Source organism: Caretta caretta, chromosome 2 (assembly GCF_965140235.1).
Source record: "Caretta caretta isolate rCarCar2 chromosome 2, rCarCar1.hap1, whole genome shotgun sequence".
Lineage (NCBI taxonomy): Eukaryota > Metazoa > Chordata > Testudines > Cheloniidae > Caretta > Caretta caretta.
Window position 1 is genome coordinate 231835747 of NC_134207.1, and position 22714 is coordinate 231858460.

Consider the following 22714-nt stretch of genomic DNA (forward strand, 5'->3'; position numbering starts at 1 on the left):
GTGTGCAAGGAAATACCCAACAGGAAATGTGATGGTAGAACAGGGAGAGGGAGAGCACCCTTTCCAGAGGGATGATCTATAGAGAAGAAAAGACTGGGAGGGTGCAGTGGGACATGGTATGGAAGAGATACTGTAGAGAGCAAACTGAGAGAAGATAGAAAACTTCTGTGCAAGTAATCAAAGGAAGCGGCAGCTAGGAAGCATCTACAGCCAGTGGTTGGTACTGTTACAGTACAGTAACTCCTCACTTAAAGTCGTCCCGGTTAACGTTGTTTCCTTGTTACGTTGCTGATCATTTAGGGAACATGCTCATTTAAAGTTGTGCAATGCTCCTTTATAATGTTGTTTGGCAGCTGCCTGCTTTGTCCACTGCTTGCAGAAAGAGCAGCCTGTTGCAGCCAGCTGGTGGGGGCTTGGAACCAGGGTGGACTGGCAGCCCCCCTATCAGCTCCCTGCTCCCCTAAATTCCCTGTGCAGTAGCCACCCAGCAGGCTGTCAATTTCTGGGCAGTGCAGCTGTCCCTCCCCCCACTGCCACCTGCTGCTCCTGCCCTCTATCTTGGACCTGCTCCCAGGAGCCTCCTGCTTGCTGTGCAAGGGGGGGGGGAGGGGAGAGGGGTGCTAATGTCAGGGTGTCCCCCTCAGCTGCTGTCTCAACTTGCTGATCTACTTAAAAAGGCAGTGTACTTAGACAGGGGTCAGCGTACTTAAAGTACCAATGCACATCTCACACACACACACACACACACACACAGGTTTCAGAGTAACAGCCGTGTTAGTCTGTATTCGCAAAAAGAAAAGGAGTACTTGTGGCACCTTAGAGACTAACCAATTTATTTGAGCATGAGCTTTCGTGAGCTACAGCTCACTTCATCAGATGTATACCGTGGAAACTGCGGCAGACTTTATATACACACAGAGAATATGAAACAATACCTCCTCCCACCCCACTGTCCTGCTGGTAATAGCTTATCTAAAGTGATCATCAGGTGGGCCATTTCCAGCACAAATCCAGGTTTTCTCACCCTCCACCCCCCCACACAAATTCACTCTCCTGCTGGTGCTAGCCCATCCAAAGTGACAACTCTTTACATAATCAAGTCGGGCTATTTCCTGCATAAATCCAGGTTTTCTCACATCCCCCCCACCCCCATACACACACAAACTCACTCTCCTGCTGGTAACAGTGTGTGTCTCTTTCTCTCTCTGCCATTCTGTCTCCTGTCCCTACATTCTTGCTGCCTTGTAGAGTATGAGGCCACATTAACAACAATGTGTTAACCCTTGAGGGCTCAGCTGAGTGCTAGTTCATCATTTAGCAGTAATGCATTCCGTGGGAAATATCCCACCCTCTTCCATCCTCTGACTTCACCACCTCAACCAAGCTTCATAATTATCATTGCTGTGTACAGTATTACATTGTTTAAAACTTATACTGTGTGTGTGTGTATATATATATATATATATATATATATATAGTGACAAAGTTCCTCCTCTACCTTGGTGAGTCCTGCGCTTATTGGTAGATTTTGCTCGCCTCAAAGATTCACAGCAGCCCTCAGTTTGGCCACTTTCATGGCTCAAATATGCTGTTCACTCAGATAACCTCATCACTGGCCAGCATGGGGAAAAAAGAGTAAGAAAAATCCCCGCAGTTTCTGCTGATCCACCGTGTGGGTCAGGGACCAACTCAGAGACCTTCACCTCTGGTGGAAGCTCCTGTGTTGGGTCAGGAGTTGGGAGGTTTGGGGGGAACCCAGGCCCGCCCTCTACCCTGGGTTCCAGCCCAGGGCTCTGTGGACTGCAGCTGTCTAGAATGCCTTCTGGAACAGCTGTGCGACAGCTACATCTCCCTGGGTTACTTCCCCATGGCCTCCTCCCAACACCTTCTTTGTCCTCACCACAGGACCTTCCTCCTGATGTCTGTTAACGCTTGTACTCCTCAGTCCTCCAGCAGCACATCCTCTCACTCCCAGCTCCTTACGTGCACACCTCACTAACTGGAGTGACAGCCTTTTTAAACCAGGTGTTCTGATTAGCCTCAATTAATTCGAGCAGCTTCCCAATTGGCTACAGGTGTCCTAATTAGCCTGCCTGCCTTAATTAGTTCTAGAATGTTCCTGAGTGTTCTGGAATAGTCCCTGTTATCTTACCCAGGGAAAAGGGACCTGCTTAACCTGGAACTAATGTATCTACCTTCGACCACTCTCTTGTAGCCATCTGGCCTGACACTGTCACAATATATATATAAAATATTGTCCTTTGTCTCTTGAAAAAAATTTCCCTGGAACGTAACCCCCCCATTGCATTCATGAGGAAATTAACATCATTTTGCTTAAAGTAGCATTTTCCAGGAACATAACTACAACGTTAAGCAAGGAGTTACTGAGTTAATTAAACTGCGTGGCTGAAACAGAGCATCCTAGGAGGCTGCCATTTTGCAAGGTCCAACAAGGTGGAGGAGATCTTCCCTAAATCTAAAATACTGCTGATGGGTCTGGTGCTAAACAAAGAGCAATGATGAATGGGTTTCCAGAACTGGATAGCTATTCTGAGGGAGTTCTGAGTCAACATGGATAGTGCACATATTGGAAATGGACCACACAGAGATTTTATTTAATATGTTAAGGCATATAAAAGGATTTTATTTTATTAATCAAGCAGGGAGGGAGTGCAGCCCATAATACTGTACTGCCCCACAGAGTAACCATGGTGACAAATGTTTTTAAATGACTGTATGGTACTTCTGTTAATATACATAACTGGAAGCATTTCTGGTTTTGTTCTTAGATCACTCAGCTGCATTGCTTTGTGATTCTGCCAGTTCAGTGTTCCAGGGAACACTCTTGACCTCATTAGAGTTTCAAAAGCAACTCTGGTGCTATAGTAGCAGCAACCTTTGTCCGAGGGGAGGATGAAAGCATGAGGGACCTGGAACTCCAACTCCCAGGGGGCACTACGGCAGCTCAGGCTGACACAGAGATTAATGCTGCCCAACCCAAAATGTTTCATTCCAGGTTGATAAGCTGAAACCAAATGTTTCATTTCAGTATGAAAACACATATTGCAATATCAGATTTTCCTGCTGGATGGAAATTTGATTTTTCAGTCGTCTCTGTTGATACATGTTGTCCATGCAGACAATCACATACTGTATCTAACACAATCAATGCAAGAGGTGTTCAGCGGTTGATTTTACAAACTATGTGGAAGAACTTTCCTATGAATCTGAGCTGAAAATTGAGCTCTGTGTTTTTGTAGAAAATTCTGAAATTGAATCAATGAAAGCACAAGCTCCAGGATGTTTCTGTCTTTAGACCATTACCTACTTCAAGGGATCCAAGGTCTGGCTGTGTCAAAAGTCCCCGTTTTCAATACTCAGCCACCTCTTTCTGCCCTAGGCTAGTCCCCTATATTCTCTAGATTATCTCATTATGTCCTAAGGCTAAGATCCTAACTCCAGTCCACCAGGCCAGTTGTGTGGTCCAGGGATCACATGTCTCCCACTACTAGTTCCAATGCTCTTGAAATATTACTTCTGTATCTTTCAATCTTAAAGCTACACCTTGAGAGGGAGGCAAAGTAATTCCTGGCATATTCAAAGAACAAACAGCTTGATGCTGAGATCTTAAACCCAGGAATTTTGGGTGGATTGGAAACTTATTCAAACCTACTATGACATCCCTACTCCAAAAGTTTGATAGTTTTATGCCTACAATATGGTAGCTGACAATATAACACTGCCATGACAGTTGACATTCCCTCTCTCAAGATCACAATTGAGGTTGGTGATGCTTTGGAACTGAACTGCAGGGTGGTTACTATTGTGCAGACTTTTCTCTCTTTGCTGTTGGTATGCTTTGAGGGCTTTGCAGCATTCTTCTTCTCTTGCTGTCTACTTTTGGCATGTCAGATAGCATGAACATTTGTCAGCAGAAGAAAATCAGGAGGGGGAAAAAGAAACACCTATCTTACAAACTCAGTTTACTTTATTGGAATTTTTGCATGTTCTGTAAAAAAACTGAGTGTTGTGCTAGTAATCACACTCTGTATGTAATGTAATAACACAGGTCAGATGATGTTTTCTTAGAAGATCTTTGTGATTTTTCTGAATTTGAATTTGTTTTCCTCAGCATAAATGAACATAGCAGAGTGCAGTTAAGCTTTGATGACTACCAGAGTCATTCTTTAGGTTAGATCATTTTTAACAAAATAGTAAACATTTTTTCTGCTCCCCTCACTGTCCATTTAATTCTCTTTTATCAGCTCCTTCCAAAGAGCAACCATAGTTCTGTCCTTTTAAATGAAATTTCTTTGCTACTCTTTTTGAAAGGCTTCACCCAAAGCATTGAAGTCAATGGAAAGACTCCCATCAACTTCAGTAGGCTTTGGATCAGGCCCTATTCTCTCATTTCACATGTACTATTTCCCTTCACAATTTCATTTACCTGGATGAACAGAAAGCCACAAAATGTTCATCCTGTTTCAGTCCCAGATTGTATCAAGTGATAGCATCATCTCCCAGGATGAAGACAGGTTGGCAAAATGTGTTCTTTAGAGATAAAGTATAAATCCTGAAAGAGGCCACAGCAAAGAGAAACAAACACAAATGCATTAGTCACATCTCTACTACAACCACCATCACCACCACAAAAATGTTGCCATGTATGATTTAAAGATTTATGTAGAAAGAAATTTCCTGCATCGGTCACTGAACAGTTTGCTTGTGCAGTGTCATGTTAATGTTGTATTATATCTATTAATGTGGTGGATTTTATTTCTTGCTGCTCTTTAAAACAGAAGCTTCAAGTTATGCTGCCTTTATAAATGCTCTGCTTAGCTAGCCCTTCTGTCATTCCTAATGTTAGGAAAGGGCTCTTTATCTCACCAGCTTTTTTTTTTTTTTTGTAAATTGCATGATCTAAAATGGAAAGGGTATAAAATAAACATAAAGACCCAAGAGGTGTATGCATTACTTTCCACATGCCTCCCAGTAGAATCTGACTTAACTGCTAACAGCAATGAATAAGAAATGATTTCTCATTTCGCTACAGTGCAATAAAATGGATCTGTGGTGTGCACCTATGAACTTCCAAAGACATGACAAATGTTAAAATCATACATTTTCAAAAAGTTTCTTTCTTTCTTTTCTTTTTACACACTTAATTTGCACTTACGGAATGAATTATGGATGCAAACCTGAGTATTTGTACCCATTTGCTCCCATTTTAATCCCTGCATTTGGCATCCGCATCCTTAAAACACATGGTGGTCTCTCATGACATTTAATTATAACTCTGCTGGAGTCCATTGTAGCTGTGTGAATGACTGAGTGTATTGACTGAATCCAAAGCATTAATGTAATATTAAAGTAGAAATATCAATGTTAAAAAGTCAGAAAATTCTAAAAGTTAGTTACTGCTGCATTGATAGCTCAGCCATATTCCCTTTCTTAACACCCACTGCAGTGGTGCAATGCAGTCATGAAGGAGATCCAACCTCTGGAAGGGGAATGTTAGGGTGGTGCAGAGCCACTCAAGCAACTTCTTCACTGCCCTCCCTAGTACAGGGGTAGGGGGTGGAGAAGTGGTAAACTGGGGAGAAAAGGGCATGTTCAGGGCATATCCATGCCCCAACAATCGCCAGCTACTTAAACAGTCCTTGGGACTAATGACAGCCAGCACAAAGCAGAGAAGCAGCCCAGAGATTTCTCTATTTTACCCTATGGTATCAGTCTAGCGGAAAGCCAGTCCCAAGACTGGGGAAAGTAGAAGTGGCTCTATGCCACATTTGTCTCCGCAACACAAGCTGAGCTGAGCACAACTTAAATGTAGCCCAGGTACAGAATTCCTATGTTTATCATGGTGTACATTAAACAACATAAGCAATACTACATGTATCCTTACATGGAGCTTCTTTAAAATAGGTGGGTAAGAAAAATCATACAAAAGGTCTAAGAGATATAAGTGAAATTGCTGAGGTTAAAGACTTGAGTTTTTAAATATCAAATTCTCAGAGCTGTATGCAATTTCACCCCTGATTTTGGATGCATTTATTGCTTACTGCAGTTATATGCACAAACTTGTATTTGTGTGCAAATGACACAAGCTACAAGTATTTTCCACTGAATGCATCGATGAAGTGAGCTGTAGCTCACGAAAGCTTATGCTCAAATAAATTTGTTAGTCTCTAAGGTGCCACAAGTACTCCTTTTCTTTTTGCGAATACAGACTAACACGGCTGCTACTCTGAAACCTGATCCCTATGATGTATGCAAAAGGAGGAAAACTAGCCAATATTTCCTAAAGTGACTAGTAATTTCAGATATATTTATAGTCCTTGGTAAATTGGCAGTGTGTAAGATTTATGGGTCTGATCCTGTGAACCTTTAGTCCTAGGAGTCTACTTGTCATCTGAGAGAATGCCTTCATTAGCAAGAGTTGGCAGGATCTGATGTAATATTCGTATTGCAAGGTTGAAGTGCAGTATTTTATATTCAGCGTTTTCTTTTGGCTCGGTGTAATCCAGTCATTTAGAGTACTTAAAATATTCCTAAATTCTCTCATGCTTGTTATAAATCTAAAATCTGGGCCAAATTCTGCTCAGTTACACTGGTGATATGTCTAACTCAAGTGAAAACAGAGTGTTACTCCTGGTTTACGCAAGCATAATGGAGAGAAGAATTTAGCTCACAGTCCCTTAAACCAAGATGTTCAAAAATAATGGCTCAGGGACAGTACCACAGAACATTTCATTAGCTGGAATATTTCTCAAAGTGACAAAATGCTGTTAGATTCTTGGACAGAATGCAGAACCACTGGGTACATCTTATAGAATCAGTGATGCCATAATGAATTACCTGGAGGCTTATGTGATTCTGTCAAGATTTCCCCTCTATAATTCCTTTAGATGAGTTTAGAGAATATAACTGAATGCTACAACATGACAAATGTCTGTAGGTTTAGATTTTTAATGTAGCCTTACTCCCCTTTTGTTACGTCCATATATAGTGTTTAGCTTCTAGAAACAAAATGGGATACATTTACAGAAATTTTCTGTTCTATGTTTAAGAATTAATTCAGTTATCTTTATAACTGAGTTATCTAGGCGAGTTGATTATCTTTTCTGATGTCTGATTGTGGATTGTCATTAAGCATTGCACCTTATTCCACCAACAACATATCAAATATAAACACCCCTTCCCAGGATTTGAACATGGTAAAAGCTTGATTCGGCAACCTAAGCTGTCTTTTTTAATGTCTAAGTTGTACACCTCTGAAATGGAAGTTTATAATGGAAATGCCGATCCAGATTTATGTACTCTGACACAAATAAGCTGCTATAGTTTTCCAGTAGTGTTTTATCAATGAATAAAGGAAATGTGTCTGACCGTGTCATCTTATTACTTTGTTCCAGCCACAAAGGACTGCTTCAATGGTTCTTTGTTGTGTGCATCAACTAATACATGTATTCCAGTCTCCAAGCGCTGTGATGGTATTGCAGACTGCTTTGATTTCAGTCTTGATGAATCCAGCTGTTCAGGTAGTTGGTTTCACATCAAAATATCATTTCAATAGAAATATATAGAGTTTTTTTATTTAACCTGCAAATGGTGCACAATATTGACTGAATCATCCTGCTGAAGTTCAGTCAGATTACATGAGGGATGAATTTGAAACATCATGTTATTTGTATAGAGAGAAGAGTGGGGGGAAAAATTGAAAACATGGTGACTGTTTGAAGTGGGGATATTTCTTGGTATATATATTGAATGGCAGTAAAACCTCTATCCTGAAAACATATAGGCTTAATTTTAATTATGCAAGTAGTCCCAGTAAAGTGAATTGAACATTTGGAGGTCCCTGGGATTTCTAATGTGCTCAAAGTTAAGCACAATGCATGTGCAGGACTGGGGCCTAACACAGGAAATAGAGAATGCATCTTAGCATAATAAAAATATTGCAAAGCCTAATATTTTTAGTACAACAGAAAAATAATGGATAAAAATAGGAAATGCAGTATATCTAATGAAAATCATCTTTAGAACACACATTTTGTTATATTATACAAAGTGTTTAACTCACAAGGCATCCATAAAGCTATATTCTGTGCCCAGATGTTAATACGAAGCATTTACTGACTTCTGGGGGAGCAACTGAAAAAGAATTAGACCAGAAATATAGGTTATATTATGTTTTATTATATGAAAGAGTAATATTTTACCATGAAAAATTCACAGTTAATATAAAATGCTTGGTAAATAGATGTTGTCATCTATCCTTGGTAATTTTTTAATGTTTTGAGTGAACGTTATAAATGCAAGGGAGTATGTTCAATATTCAGTTAAATGTAGAGGATTGTGAGATGGTAAACATAAAGCAGTAAATGTGAATAGAGGTAAAAAAGACCTTCTACTGCTTTTCAGGTGGCATATCTTTTAAATAATTTGCTTCCCACACTATCTTGCTGGAAATTCCGGTATCTGAATGGAATAACTAATCTGATATTCTTTCTTTTATTTTTCTCCAGCAAACAGCCCATACTATTTCTTTTATCTGACTCGATGCAGCAGTGAATTTAGTCATACATTTTCCCCCATTCCAGGAAGATGTCCCAAATCCTGCCGTTGATTCTAACACCAATAGACCCCTGTGTCCAGGCAAGGCACCACATAGGTGTTGGAGTGTAGCCATGCCACATACCATGCCCAGCCAATTGCAGGATCAGGACAATGGTGGGGGTTATAATAACTTGTTCAGTTTCATAAAATTGCAGCTGTGTTATCTGACCAATGACTTTCTTATTGTTCAGATTATGCCATCTGCTTTCTATTAATAGAATCATAGAATATCAGGGTTGGAAGGGACCTCAGGAGACCATTGTTGTTTTGGGATACATTTTCAAAGCAATGAGCCACTGCCATTGTTGTTAATGGAAGTTCTGTCATTAAGAGCTGAATCCTGCAAACTTCAGTGGAACTAGTCACAATGTGTAAAGTGAAGCTCATGTACAAATCTTTGCAGGATCAGGGTCTTAGGCATGCATGTAACTTTACTCAGATAAGGAGGCCCACAGAATTCACTGCGCATACCAGTAAGTAATAATGTTGCCTCTGATTCTGCAAAACTTAGTCACATACTTGACTTTACTCCAGAGACTAGCCCCATTGAAGTTTATGAGGCTGCTCACTTAAAGTAAAGTTTTGCATGTGCCTAGAGTTGCAGGATAGCAGCCTAAATTGTTTTACTGCTATAGATATTGCCATGGGTATAAACTCCAACAGACTGTTTTGAAAGTTTAGAGGAGCATGTACCGCCCTGCTGTAATTATATAACTATAATATGGGAGACTATTCAGTGGTAATAAAATAGTAAATAAAACAAGACAGATATTCTTAAAAGGAACTAATAACAAACATTTGTAAAAATTATTTTGTTACTATTAAAACCTTTGGGTTTTGTTTTTGGTTTATTTGGGGCTTTTTTTGTGAATGAATATTTTTTAAAATTAAATCTGTAAATGCTAAAATATATGTGAACTTAGGTTGATCTCATGCCCACCAAATACCCAAGGTGTGGTAAACGTCCATAACAACACTTGGCTTGGCATGTCTTTCTTCTTAAACATCTTATTCTATTAAGACTGATTTCCCTCAAGCTGTATGAACATATATCTATGAAAAGTCTTTAATGAAAAGACTGGTCACACAGCAGATGGTGAACATCTGTTCTTATCTCATCCTTACATTTAAACTATTAATAAGAATATCGGCACTAGGCACTAAATCAGTCTAGGAAGTTCAGCACTCTAAACTAACTCTTTTCTCTATTGCAGTGGTTCTTAACCTTTACTGCACCCCTTTGGTTCACAAAATATGTTCTCACACCCCTTATCAAAAATTGTTGAAGTAGGTCAGTTCTTTAAACCTAGATATAGTTTTTGTTTGTGTATTACAGTAATCGTCAAAAATATATAATGTTAATAAATACATAGGTTTTATGAAACAAAGTAGTTGTACTTACGTGCCTGTCCTTAATTTGTGTTTTTGATGATTTACCTTCTAAAAAAATCTGGCATGTCTCGCATGTCCAGAAAGGGCATCTTGCACCCCCACGGGGTGCGTGCACCCTAGGTTAAGAACCACTGCTCTATTGTATAGTGTTGGGAATCTTCATATTGTAATATCTAAAGGTTTCAATGAATAACAAAAGCCCCACTATGAGAGTCATGTAAAATTTGACCTGAGAAATCACCAGGGCCTGGACCCAGCAAAGCACAGGAATTACTTTAAGCACAAGTAGTGCTATTGACTTCGGTGGAGATACTAATATGCTTAGGATAGGCATGTGACCAAGTGTGTTACTGAATCAGGACCTACAGTGCTGGTCTTCAGAAATGCTCAGCACCCAAAACACCAGATACACTAAATGAGAGCTGTGAGTATTCAGCACCTCCGAAAATCAAATTGTAGAAGATCTGATGTAGGTAAAGAAATCTTGCATTGGCAGGAGGAATGGACTGATGTCTATTACATCTTCCTTAATCTAGTTACCTTTGTTTACTTACGTTTTCCTAGATTGTCCAGAAGGATATTGCAAAAACGGAGGAACTTGTATCATCAAAGATGCTGTTCCTTTATGCCGGTAAGGTTCATTCTCTTATTCTTTTGAGAAGAGTTTCTTTTGTTCCCTACAATTAGAAATGACAGTCAATGGAAATGTGTTTCTGAAGAGTAAATTTGCACTGCATGAGTTTGCACTTTTCTCATTTACAGTAGCTGAGTGAATAAGAGACCAACAAATAATGAGGATGTTTTGAGAAGAATATTAGCGAACAAGCAGAATTTTCCATGACTTTCATCTGTACTGTAGTTAGGATGGCCTGTTTTTTCAACACCTAACGTTTCCTCCATCTCATATTGCACATCAACGTTTAAAAGAACATATGGTTATGAAAAATAATGCCTTGTTTACAACAGACATATTGTGCATCTCAAGGAAGATTCACAGCAGGCCATGTTCCCAGCTCTTCATTAATTTGTGATGTATCTCTGGCATAACATTATTTATTGTACATATTTCACCTGTTGCTTTTCCACTTATGTAAAAAAAAAGGGGGTTAAATGCATTTAGGAATGTTGCAGTGCAAACCAGGGGTGCAATTGTGAATGCCCTTCCAGCTTTTGAAAAGCAATTGCTTTTTATTTGTCACGAGCAGTGATTTTCTGTATTTTCAGCACAGGCTGGACCACCAGCTAGCCAAATAGACTATGAACAGATAGATTAAGATCTCTACAGTATTAAGGGAGAGTGAGTTTGGGGTGGCTGTTTACACTAGTGGGCAAAAACAATCAAGCCCTCTAATCAGGGTGAAAGTTGAGGTTGGCTTTACCTACTTGGTGCCCCTCCCTAAGTCTCTGTCATGGGTGAATACAAGAGAAGAATCAAGAACACAGGAGCCTCAATCTGCCTTCCATTTGACTTGTTCAAACTTACAGTATCAAACTACAGTTGCTGCATCCCTTTGATAATCACAGCCAAAAGGGTTGGTGGGAGTATGAAGGTTCATTTGTGGAGGATGGGTACTTCAATCCCTATGCGGGGGGTAATAGGAAGACAAGGTAAAAAAAATCATGTAGTAGGCACAAGTCTTGATCAAGTTTCAACATCTGTTTGACGTCTGGAGCACAGTGTTGGCAGATGTGGATCCTGCCATTCCGTTCATGTTGCTGAATATAAATTCATTAGTTGATAAATCATAAAAAGTAATAACTTAAATTAAGGGAGAGGCCCCTTTGTTCATACAACTGATGAACGGATGACACTGCAGGGCGTATATTGACAAAGTTGTCTCCAGCCAGGCTTACAATTAAACATAGAGCAGTGGTGGATTGCAGCTTTGGTGGGCTGTATTATTTGCACCTGACCTGAGGATCTCCCACTGATTTGTATGTGAACCCTGAGCTGGGGCTTGCTTTGGTGTGAATGTCACTCCAGTGCACCACGCATTCCTACTTGACCTGATTAAGTTCCTGTCTGTAGTGGATGTGCAACTCAATGCCCCAGCACACATGGGGCACCCAGGCAACCGCCCCCCCCCCCCAAGTTTTAGTCACAGGTATTTTTAGTAAAAGTCATGGACAGGTCACAGGCCATGAATTTTTGTTTACTGCCTGTCAAGGTTCCTTCCCCACTCTGAACTCTAGGGTACAGATGTGGGGACCTGCATGAAAGACCCTCTAAGCCTATTCTTACCAGCTTAGGTTAAAAACTTCCTCAAGGTACAAACTTTGCCTTGTCCTTGAACCCTATGCTGCCACCACCAAGCATGTTAAACAAAGAACAGGGAAAGAGCCCACTTGGAGACGTCTTCCTCCCAAAATATCCCCCCAAGCCCTACACCCCCTTTCCTGGGGAAGGCTTGATAAAAATCCTTACCAATTTGTACAGGTGAACACAGACCCAAAGCCTTGGATCTTAAGAACAATGAAAAAGCAATCAGGATCTTAAAAGAAGAATTTTAATTAAAGAAAAAGTAAAAGAATCACCTCTGTGAAATCAGGATGGTAAATACCTTACAGGGTAATCAGATTCAAAACATAGAGAATCCCTCTAGGCAAAACCTTAAGTTACAAAAAGACACAAAAACAGGAATATACATTCCATTCAGCACAGCTATTTTACCAGCCATTAAACAAAAGAAAATGTAACACATTTCTAGCTAGACTGCTTACTAGCTTTTTACAGGAGTTCTGAAGAGCATTCCTGATCTGTTCCCGGCAAAAGCATCACACAGATAGACAGACCCTTTGTTCCCCTGCCCCTCCAGCTTTGAAAGTATCTTGTCTCCTCATTGGTCATTTTGGTCAGGAGCCAGCGAGGTTATCTTAGCTTCTTAATTCTTTACAGGTGAAGGGATTTTGCCTCTGGCCAGGAGGGATTTTATAGTTCTGTATACAGAAAGGTGGTTACCCTTCCCTTTATATTTATGACATTGCCCGTGACCTGTCTGTGACTTTTACTAAAAATACCTGTGACTAAAGCACTGCCTTAACAATAAGAGGCTCAGACTGAAAATGCGTGGTCATATTGCTCTGAAGTGGGATGGTATAGTGGTGAGAAGACTGTGCAAGTGTCAGAATGAAAGCTGGGGCCAAGAGAATATTTTCTCACCAAATTGATTATACACAGTTTTAACTCTAATACTAGTCAGACAGAATGTACAGTACTGTACATTCACATTTAATACATACTACTGTTCACACATAATATATTCAATTCACTGTTTTATCTTCCCTCTATTTAAAGCAGACACTGGATATATAGCAGGTCAAATTTAGGATCAGCTACATCTGCCCACTATAAAGAGAACAAAGGGCATACTTTTATTAGTGCCTGAATTGTAAGGATAGTCTATTGTTAAGCAGTAAATGTAATTACATCCCCTGCCCTGTAGTAAAACAAGTGTGTTAGAAATATATCTTCATTAAACACAGTTTTTCAATTATACTGAATATGTACAATCTAGCCAACTGAGCTACAGAGATTAGAATGTCAAAGAAACATCATACACAGATTACTAATTGAGGTTCTGTGTGTCTCAGAAAATGTTAGTTCTTATCCAAAATATAGAAATCAGGGTTTGATTTTGTTTTACTAGATTGAAATGAGAAAGATGCCTTTTCCTTTTTATTTTACAGAGGAGAACTGAGATTACAGGATTATAGTTGATTCAGAAGAGCCTTTTAACTATTTCTTCTTAGATATGCTAGCTGGCCTCAGATTTTCACTCATCACTCTTAAGAGACCCAAATAATCTGTTTTAATCCACAATCAAAGTGGTTTATTGCCTGTGGCACAATAGTGTTTTGCAGTATTGCATGAAAAGATGAAAGTGGAACTTTTTAGTAGCTAGACATTTTCCTCAGTGTTTGAGCTGGTCTCTCAAATTCTAAATCCTGTAATATGGCAGGAATTTGTACTTAGAAAGCCTAGGTGCCCACAAACAATTCTAAATTATGCCATAGTACATTGGATTTTTGGTACTAGATAAAAGTCCGTAAATAAATTGTTACTAACATTAATGGCTCTCTAAAATTGACTTGTATCTACACACAATGGTTCAAAGATTGAGGGTGACATAAATGTTGTATAAGTGAATGCAAGCTGAAAGGATGGTAGAGTGGGGATGTAGCAGAAAAATCAGCCAAGCCTAGGTTGTACATAAAGCAGCATCTCACCTGTTAGAAGCATTATTGTCTATGGTTTAGAGTTCAAAAGAGTGGGAACCAGGAGATGTAGGTTTGATTTCCAGCTCTACCAATGATTCAGTGTGTGACTTTATGTGAACCTCTTAATCTCTCTATACCTCAGTGTCCACATCCATAAAATGGGGATAAAACTTACTGTACCCACCTTTGTAAACCACTTTGAGATCCTTTGATGAAAAATACCATTTTAAATATTTAATCATTTAATTATTATTTTAATTAATTATAATCTCAATGTAAACAAATATGACATGTACTATATTATGCTTATAACCATAACTAGATTCATTAGAGTAAATAAAATGAAAAATTGCTGCTGATAATTACTGCAAATACATTTGCTTCTGTCTCTACAAATTCCACACCTTATAAATATTACATGGCCTATTAAGGAAAAGTCAGAGTGAAAAATGCAAATTGCGCTGCAGGTAGCAGTGCATGAATACTCATGTTGGCATCCACAGTGATTAGAGATGCAAAAATGCAGGCACAGTTATTTGCAGACACAAAATTTTGCCCTCGTAAACGAACGCCATTTTAGAACATTTTGGACTTAATTTTAACAGTAGACAAGGTTTGGGAGCTGTTGTGTCATGGGTATATTTATTAATGAAAGACATTGTTCAGGTGGAATCTCTATGTAACATCAGAGTGATACTTGATGCACAGCTCACTAACTTTTTGTACGGGCACATTAAGAGTTGCACTCAAATTATTAGTTCATTTTTTCCCCGCTGAATTCACCTGAGTTACTCTGAAAAAAGCTGCAACTCTTTGAAACCAAGGTTGAAAGCTAAGTTGTCAGTCAGTTGATAGGTGCTTACTTTAGAGCAGGGGGCCTTATAACTAAGCAAATAAGGAATCAGGAACATAAGTTTCTCCCAGCAGATTTCTGATAAATTACATTTTAAAAAATAATTTCACTTTGTCATTGGACACTTTCATGGGATTTACTTAGATACACAAACTATATATTTCCACTGCTTTTTCACATGATGTTTTCAAGAAAAGCTGTCAGTACAGGAGACCCACTTCCCTTCACAAGCATTATTGGCCTGATAGACAATCCAAGATGTGTGCTGTTTGTTTTGATCTAGCTACAACTATATCAAACACTGGAATGTTCTACAGTTTGCCATACTTAATCAGAAAATGTTGCTTCTTTCCTCAGTTTCAGTACCTAGTTTTTTTTGGCAATAAAATCGGTCATTTGAAACTTGCTTTCTTTTAATATGGAAGCAAGAAATTCCACTTTATTTAAGATTGAAGGAGGAGGAAATAAATTGCAATTTGGGCTGACTATGTTTGCCCCCATTCATATTCACTTATGTGGAAACATTCATAGAGTTTGTGCATGAATGTTTGGGGAGGAGCCTGTGGTGCTGATTCTCCACTGCCTTTCACTTTGTGTAGTCACTTACACCTGCACAAATTGGTGTAAAATGCTACCATTCTGATTTGTTTTGTCCTCTTTGCACAGGTGAAAATGAGTACACAAGTTGCAGGTTATGGCCTGCATTTATGTGAATATGTCTGTCTATGTGTAGGCACATATATGTGTTTGTGATTCTGAATTTTCACATGGGAAGTGGTATACCAGCTATATTACAGGTATTGTCTTTTTGGATCTTGGAGTGAGGGTGGTAGAAGGTAAGAGCAGAGGCTGATTTTAAAAACTGAAAGCAAAGGAACTGTTTGGTCATCATGCCTGCTGCTGAGAGAGCATTCCAAGGAATGTGTGCTTTGTTTTAGCCATGATAAGGAGCTCAGTGCAGCAGGTGATAAGCCTGGTGTTGATAAGTAGATTTGAGCATCAGCGGTGTGCAGGTGATACTCGAACCCATGCAAGTGGATGAGGTTACCCAAGAATAAGTTATAGATAGAAAAGAGGGCTTGACGTAATCCTGAGGGACATGTAAGCATGAATGGAGAAGAGGAGAGGAGAGAAGGGGTTGCTGAATGAGTGGTCAGAGAGATGGGGGAAAGAACCAAGCAGAGATAGTGTTATGAAACCTGAGGTGGCACAGAATGTTGAGGAGGAGGAGGTGAGTCTAAGTGTCAAAGGTTGTTGGAATATTAAGGAGGATGAGGATGGAGTTTAGGCCTTGCGATTTAGTCTTGATTATGTCAATGGAGACTTTGGTGGAGCAGTTTCATAGAGCGAAGTGAGTGAGTTAGAGGAGAAAGAGGTGGTTAGGGACTATTTAGAAAAGCTGGACGTGCACAAGTCCCTGGGGCCGGACAAGTTGTATCCGAGAGTGCTAAAGGAATTGGCGGCTGTGATTGCAGAGCCATTGGCCATTATCTTTGAAAACTCGTGGCGAACGGAGGAAGTCCCAGATGACTGGAAAAAGGCTAATGTAGTGCCCATCTTTAAAAAAGGGAAGAAGGAGGATCCTGGGAACTACAGGCCAGTCAGCCTCACCTCAGTCCCCAGAAAAATCATGGAGCAGGTCCTCAAAGAATCAATCCTGAAGCACTTACATGAGAGGAAAGTGATCAGGAACAGTCAGCATGGATTCACCAAGGGAAGGTCATGCCTGACTAATCTAATCGCCTTCTATGATGAGATTACTGGTTCTGTGGATGAAGGGAAAGCAGTGGATGTATTGTTTCTTGACTTTAGCAAAGCTTTTGACACGGTCTCCCACAGTATTCTTGTCAGCAAGTTAAAGAAGTATGGACTGTCTCCCACAGTATTCTTGTCAGCAAGTTAAAGAAGTATTGGCTGGATGAATGCACTATAATGTGGGTAGAAAGTTGGCTAGATTGTCGGGCTCAATGGGTAGTGATCAATGGCTCCATGTCTAGTTGGCAGCCGTTGTCAAGTGGAGTGCCCCAGGGGTCGGTCCTGGGGCCGGTTTTGTTCAATATCTTCATAAATGATCTGGAGGATGGTGTGGATTGCACTCTCAGCAAATTTGCGGATGATACTAAACTGGGAGGAGTGGTAGATATGCTGGAGGGCAGGGATTTGATACAGAGGGACTTAGACAAATTGGAGGATTGGGCCAAAAGAAATCTGATGAGGATCAATATGGATAAGTGCAGGGTCCTGCACTTAGGACAGAAGAACCCAATGCACAGCTACAGACTAGGGACCGAATGGCTAGGCAGCAGTTCTGCGGAAAAGGACCTAGGGGTGACAGTGGACGAGAAGCTGGATATGAGTCAGCAGTGTGCCCTTGTTGCCAAGAAGGCCAATGGCATTTTGGGATGTATAAGTAGGGGCATAGCGAGCAGATCAAGGGACGTGATTGTTCCCCTCTATTCAACATTGGTGAGGCCTCATCTGGAGTACTGTGTCCAGTTTTGGGCCCCACACTACAAGAAGGATGTGGATAAATTGGCGAGAGTCCAGCGAAGGGCAACAAAGCGAAGGGGTCTGGAACACATGACTTATGAGGAGAGGCTGAGGGAACTGGGATTGTTTAGTCTGCAGAAGAGAAGAATGAGGGGGGATTTGATAGCTGCTTTCAACTACCTGAGAGGTGGTTCCAGAGAGGATGGTTCTAGACTATTCTCAGTGGTAGAAGAGGATGGTTCTAGACTATTCTCAGTGGTAGAAGAGGACAGGACAAGGAGTAATGGTCTCAAGTTGCAGTGGGGGAGGTTTAGGTTGGATATTAGGAAAAACTTTTTCACTAGGAGGGTGGTGAAACACTGGAATGCGTTACCTAGGGAGGTGGTAGAATCTCCTTCCTTAGAGGTTTTTAAGGTCAGGCTTGACAAAGCCCTGGCTGGGATGATTTAATTGGGGATTGGTTCTGCTTTGAGCAGGGGGTTGGACTAGATGACCTCCAGAGGTCCCTTCCAACCCTGATATTCTATGATTCTATGAAATGAAGCCTATATGCCAGTTGCAGACCACTTGTTTGAGTTTAGAAATTCAAAGAAGACTAGAACAGTTGAAAAGACAGGTAGTATTGAGATTTGGCTTTTGGAGAATGAAGAAGGTAAGAGCCTGTTTGTATGAAGACATTCATGCACAGATTACATAGGTAGCACAGAGGAGTTCAGTTTCGTATCTTCCCATTATATTACTACCATCTGCAAAGTGATATCAAGGCAAATACAAAGAATTTTCCTGTCTTCAGTGTATTTGTGAGTTAGAAGACAGATTAAATATTTGACTTCCCTAGTATAAATAAGAATGAAGCCACCTGCTGCAAAAAGAAATATACAGTATTGATGGAAAAGCTCCTTTTTAGATTTGCTGATGTCTCATGGAAAACTCCTTGCTGAACATCCTGATCAGAAACAATTCTGTTTTTCCTATACTATGTTCTGTTTTCTTTTTACACTTTATTTTTAATAAGAATATTTGCATGAAAACAAGATGTTTGCTCAGGAGGGATTAATATGCTCCTATTGCTGTTTTTCACCTGAAGTCTCTAACATCATAATCATCTCCAGAACCACCAAGTGTGATGTCACAAACAATATTAGTGTGCAAGTGAACAGTAAGCTTCAGGAGAAAATGAACCCTTCAGGAACAATGTCTTGTTTTCATGTCATAAAAACAAGAGTAATAGGGAGCAATACAGGAAAATACAGCATTTGCAACATAAACAGAACTGTCTCTAAGCACAAAAGAGCAAATGTTCTGTGGCTCCTTAAGATCAGTGTTGTGGAGCCTGTTTTGTAGAAGTTGTGTGAACAGTGCCAAACATTTTTCTTGAGTATTTGCTTTCATTTAACAATGAATTTGCTTTGGCCACCTTCATCTCTTTTGTGTTTGCTTTTAGCAAGCATATGCGTGATTAAATGGTACTTACCAGAATGCTTGTGGAATTTAAAGTTTGCAGATTCAAATAGTCCAAGTTCATGACTCTGTTCCTCCCTCCATCCCTGAGGTAGGAAGGCAAGTAATGTACTTCAAATCTGGGTCCACATACATACCCAGGGTATCACGCTCTTGGTTATGTATTTGTGTAATTTGCCAGTTGCCCTTCGGCATACGGTGAGCCAGTACGAGACCTATCTCATCAGTTTCCTGTTCATGCTGCTGGGACCATAGAGATGAATTTCTTCTCCAGCAGGCAGAGAAGCGGTATCATCTGGCTATTACCAACTGTCACAGAGTTGGTCAAGCTTCTTCTTCTGGACACTTAGTGTGTTGCTGTGTCCAGGCTCACACCCTGGATCCAGGTTCTTCTGAGTCTGGGCAGGCTCCTGGCCCAGACTCTGGCTCTAGCCTATAGACTCACTCCCGGCATGCAGACTCCCTGTCTGATACCCCTTCTTGAAAGTGGGACTCCTACAGTCTAGCTACCCTGGTGCTAAACGATCAAGTTTCCCGTGCAGTTTAAGCATACCCTTTCTCAGAAGTCTGCCTTAGTGCATACTCTGGTTTGCAGTTTAACCATTCAGGGACACATGACAGTTGAAGCCAAGAACTTAGTGGGTGAGCAAAGTAACTTCTTAAACACTTAAAGAATCATAGAATATCAGGGTTGGAAGGGACCTCAGGAGGTCATCTAGTCCAACCCCCTGCTCAAAGCAGGACCAATCCCCAACTAAATCGTCCCAGCCAGGGCTTTGTCAAGCCTGACCTTAAAAACTTCTAAGGAAGGAGATTCCACCACCTCCCTAGGTAACGCATTCCAGTGTTTCACCACCCTCCTAGTGAAAAAGTTTTTCCTAATATCCAACCTAAACCTCCCCCACAGCAACTTGAGACCATTACTCCTCGTTCTGTCATACACTACCACTGAGAACAGTCTAGATCCATCCTCTTTGGAACCCCCTTTCAGGTAGTTGAAAGCAGCTATCAAATCTCCCCTCATTCTTCTCTTCCTCAGACTAAACAATCCCAGTTCCTTCAGCCTCTCCTCATCAGTCATGTGTTCCAGTCCCCTAATCATTTTTGTTGCCCTTCGCTGGACTCTCGCCAATTTATCCACATCCTTCTTGTAGTGTGGGGCCCAAAACTGGACACAGTACTCCAGATGAGGCCTCACCAATGTCGAATAGAGGGGAACGATCACGTCCCTCGATCTGCTGGCAATGCCCCTACTTATACACCCCAAAATGCCATTGGCCTTCTTGGCAACAAGGGCACACTGTTGACTCATATCCAGCTTCTCGTCCACTGTAACCCCTAGATCCTTTTCTGCAGAACTGCTGCCGAGCCATTCGGTCCCTACTCTGTAGCGGTGCATGGGATTCTTCCGTCCTAAGTGCAGGACTCTGCACTTTTCCTTGTTGAACCTCATCAGATTTCTTTTGGTCCAATCCTCTAATTTATCTAGGGCCCTCTGTATCCTATCCCTACCCTCCAGAGTATCTACCTCTCCTCCCAGTTTAGTGTCATCTGCAAACTTGCTGAGGGTGCAATCCACACCATCCTCCAGATCATTAATGAAGATATCGAACAAAACCAGCCCGAGGACCGACCCTTGGGGCACTCCACTTGATACCGGCTGCCAACTAGACATGGAGCCATTGATCACTACCCATTGAGCCCGACAATCTAGCCAGCTTTCTACCCACCTTATCGTCCATTCATCCAGCCCATACTTCTTTAACTTACTGGCAAGAATACTGTGGGAGACCATGTCAAAAGTTTTGCTAAAGTCCAGGAACAACACGTCCACTGCTTTCCCCTCATCCACAGAGCCAGTTACCTCATCATAGAAGGCAATTAGATTAGTCAGGCATGACTTGCCCTTGGTGAATCCATGCTGACTGTTCCGGATCACTTTCCTCTCCTCTAAGTGCTTCAGAATTGATTCCTTGAGGACCTGCTCCATGATTTTTCCAGGGACTGAGGTGAGGCTGACTGACCTGTAGTTCCCAGGATCCTCCTTCTTCCCTTTTTTAAAGATGGGCACTACATTAGCCTTTTTCCAGTTGTCCGGGACCTCCCCCAATCACCATGAGTTTTCAAAGATAATGGCCAATGGCTCTGCAATCACATCCACCAACTCCTTTAGCACTCTCGGATGCAACGCATCCGGCCCCATGGACTTGTGATCATCCAGTTTTTCTAAATAGTCCTGAACCACTTCTTTCTTCACAGAGGGCAGGTTACCTCCTCCCCATGCTGTGCTGCCCAGTGCAGCAGTCTGGGAGCTGACCTTGTCTGTGAAGACAGAGGCAAAAAAAGCATGGAGTACATTAGCTTTTTCCACATCCTCTGTCACTAGGTTGCCTCCATCATTCAGTAAGGGGCCCACACTTTCCTTGACTTTCTTCTTGTTGCTAACATATCTGAAGAAACCCTTCTTGTTACTCTTAACATCTCTTGCTAGCTGCACCTCCAGGTGTGATTTGACCTTCCTGATTTCTCTTCTGCGTGCCCGAACAATATTTTATTTATGAATACTTTATTCATACAGAAAGCACATAGACTTATAGATCCATGCAAAAACAACAAACCTGCATGCAAAACTCTCCCTCAAGTATCCTCACCACTCGAAGAGCCCTTTGGATTTTGGTTTGAGTCTTTTTAGTGTCCAGGTTCCCCCCCAACCCCCGGACCTTACTTCTCCAACTCAGTCTTTTCTTCCTGGTCATGGCTTCTCCTCTCTGACTCCTGCAGCAGGCTCCCTTCAGCTGGGGTTGGTCAAAAGTTTCCCTCCTCCTCAGAAAGTATGTCCTTTTGTGTCTTCCCTGAACCTCCCAGCATCTGACTTTTTAAAAGCCAGTGCTAATGCCTGGTTTCTTTCTTATTCTTCTTAGATTTTCTACTCTGCTGCAGATAATCTGGGAAGAACCAGGTTCCCTAGCCTCCAGCAATCCCATTATTTTAAAGTGCTCCCATTTGAACAGGAAGCTATTTAGGTTAATGACTCTCCATTGTTCTTGGTCTGGAAGAGAGGTGCCACCAAACCTGGTACCAGACGGTTGATTGCACATCTGCTGAGGAATTCAATGATGCAGCAGTTTCATAAAATCACCCAGAATTCATAAATCGTGCATAGGCAGATTCCCCAGATCATTACACCAACATCCTCACCAGTAATCAGCTTTGTGGATTCTTCAAAGGTACAATCCTTTATGAGTGATCATTCTGCTGGTGTTTTTCTTGAGTGGATCAGCATAGGTAACAGTAGTACACTTGGCACTATACGTAACTTCCCCAAGAGGCAGTCTCCACCAGACCCCACCTCTTTCTTCATCTGATGGCAGTGAAGCTGATTCTCCTCCTGTAGCTCTTAGAGAAGGCATGAAACTGTAAGACCAGCTGAACTGGCCGCAGATCTCTAATGGTATGCTAAGAACCATGTTCACGTTCTCAGTACTGCACACCCTCATGATTAGGTTAAGCATTCATGAAGCAAGTTATGTGAGGGAAACAGCATTCATGAGCTAACTTCTCCACATTTTTCCCATTGTCTAAGGAGGCCTCAAACCCAGAAGAGAGATTGGAGATGATCAAGCAGTCTTCTATGACAGCATACAGCTTCTCCAACATATTGCTCACAATGTGCTGTAACTC

At 41.1% G+C, this 22714-nt stretch overlaps 1 protein-coding gene across 1 annotated transcript in view; it reads left to right on the plus strand.

The window, feature by feature from the left end:
- MALRD1 (MAM and LDL receptor class A domain containing 1) overlaps window positions 1–22714 on the plus strand; it is a 468338-nt gene that overhangs the window by 403361 nt on the left and 42263 nt on the right. Inside the window, exons 36-37 of the mRNA XM_075124752.1 lie at window positions 7416–7541; window positions 10576–10642. Of these exons, the coding sequence (XP_074980853.1) occupies window positions 7416–7541; window positions 10576–10642 (193 nt within the window). The remainder of the gene's footprint in view (window positions 1–7415; window positions 7542–10575; window positions 10643–22714) is intronic.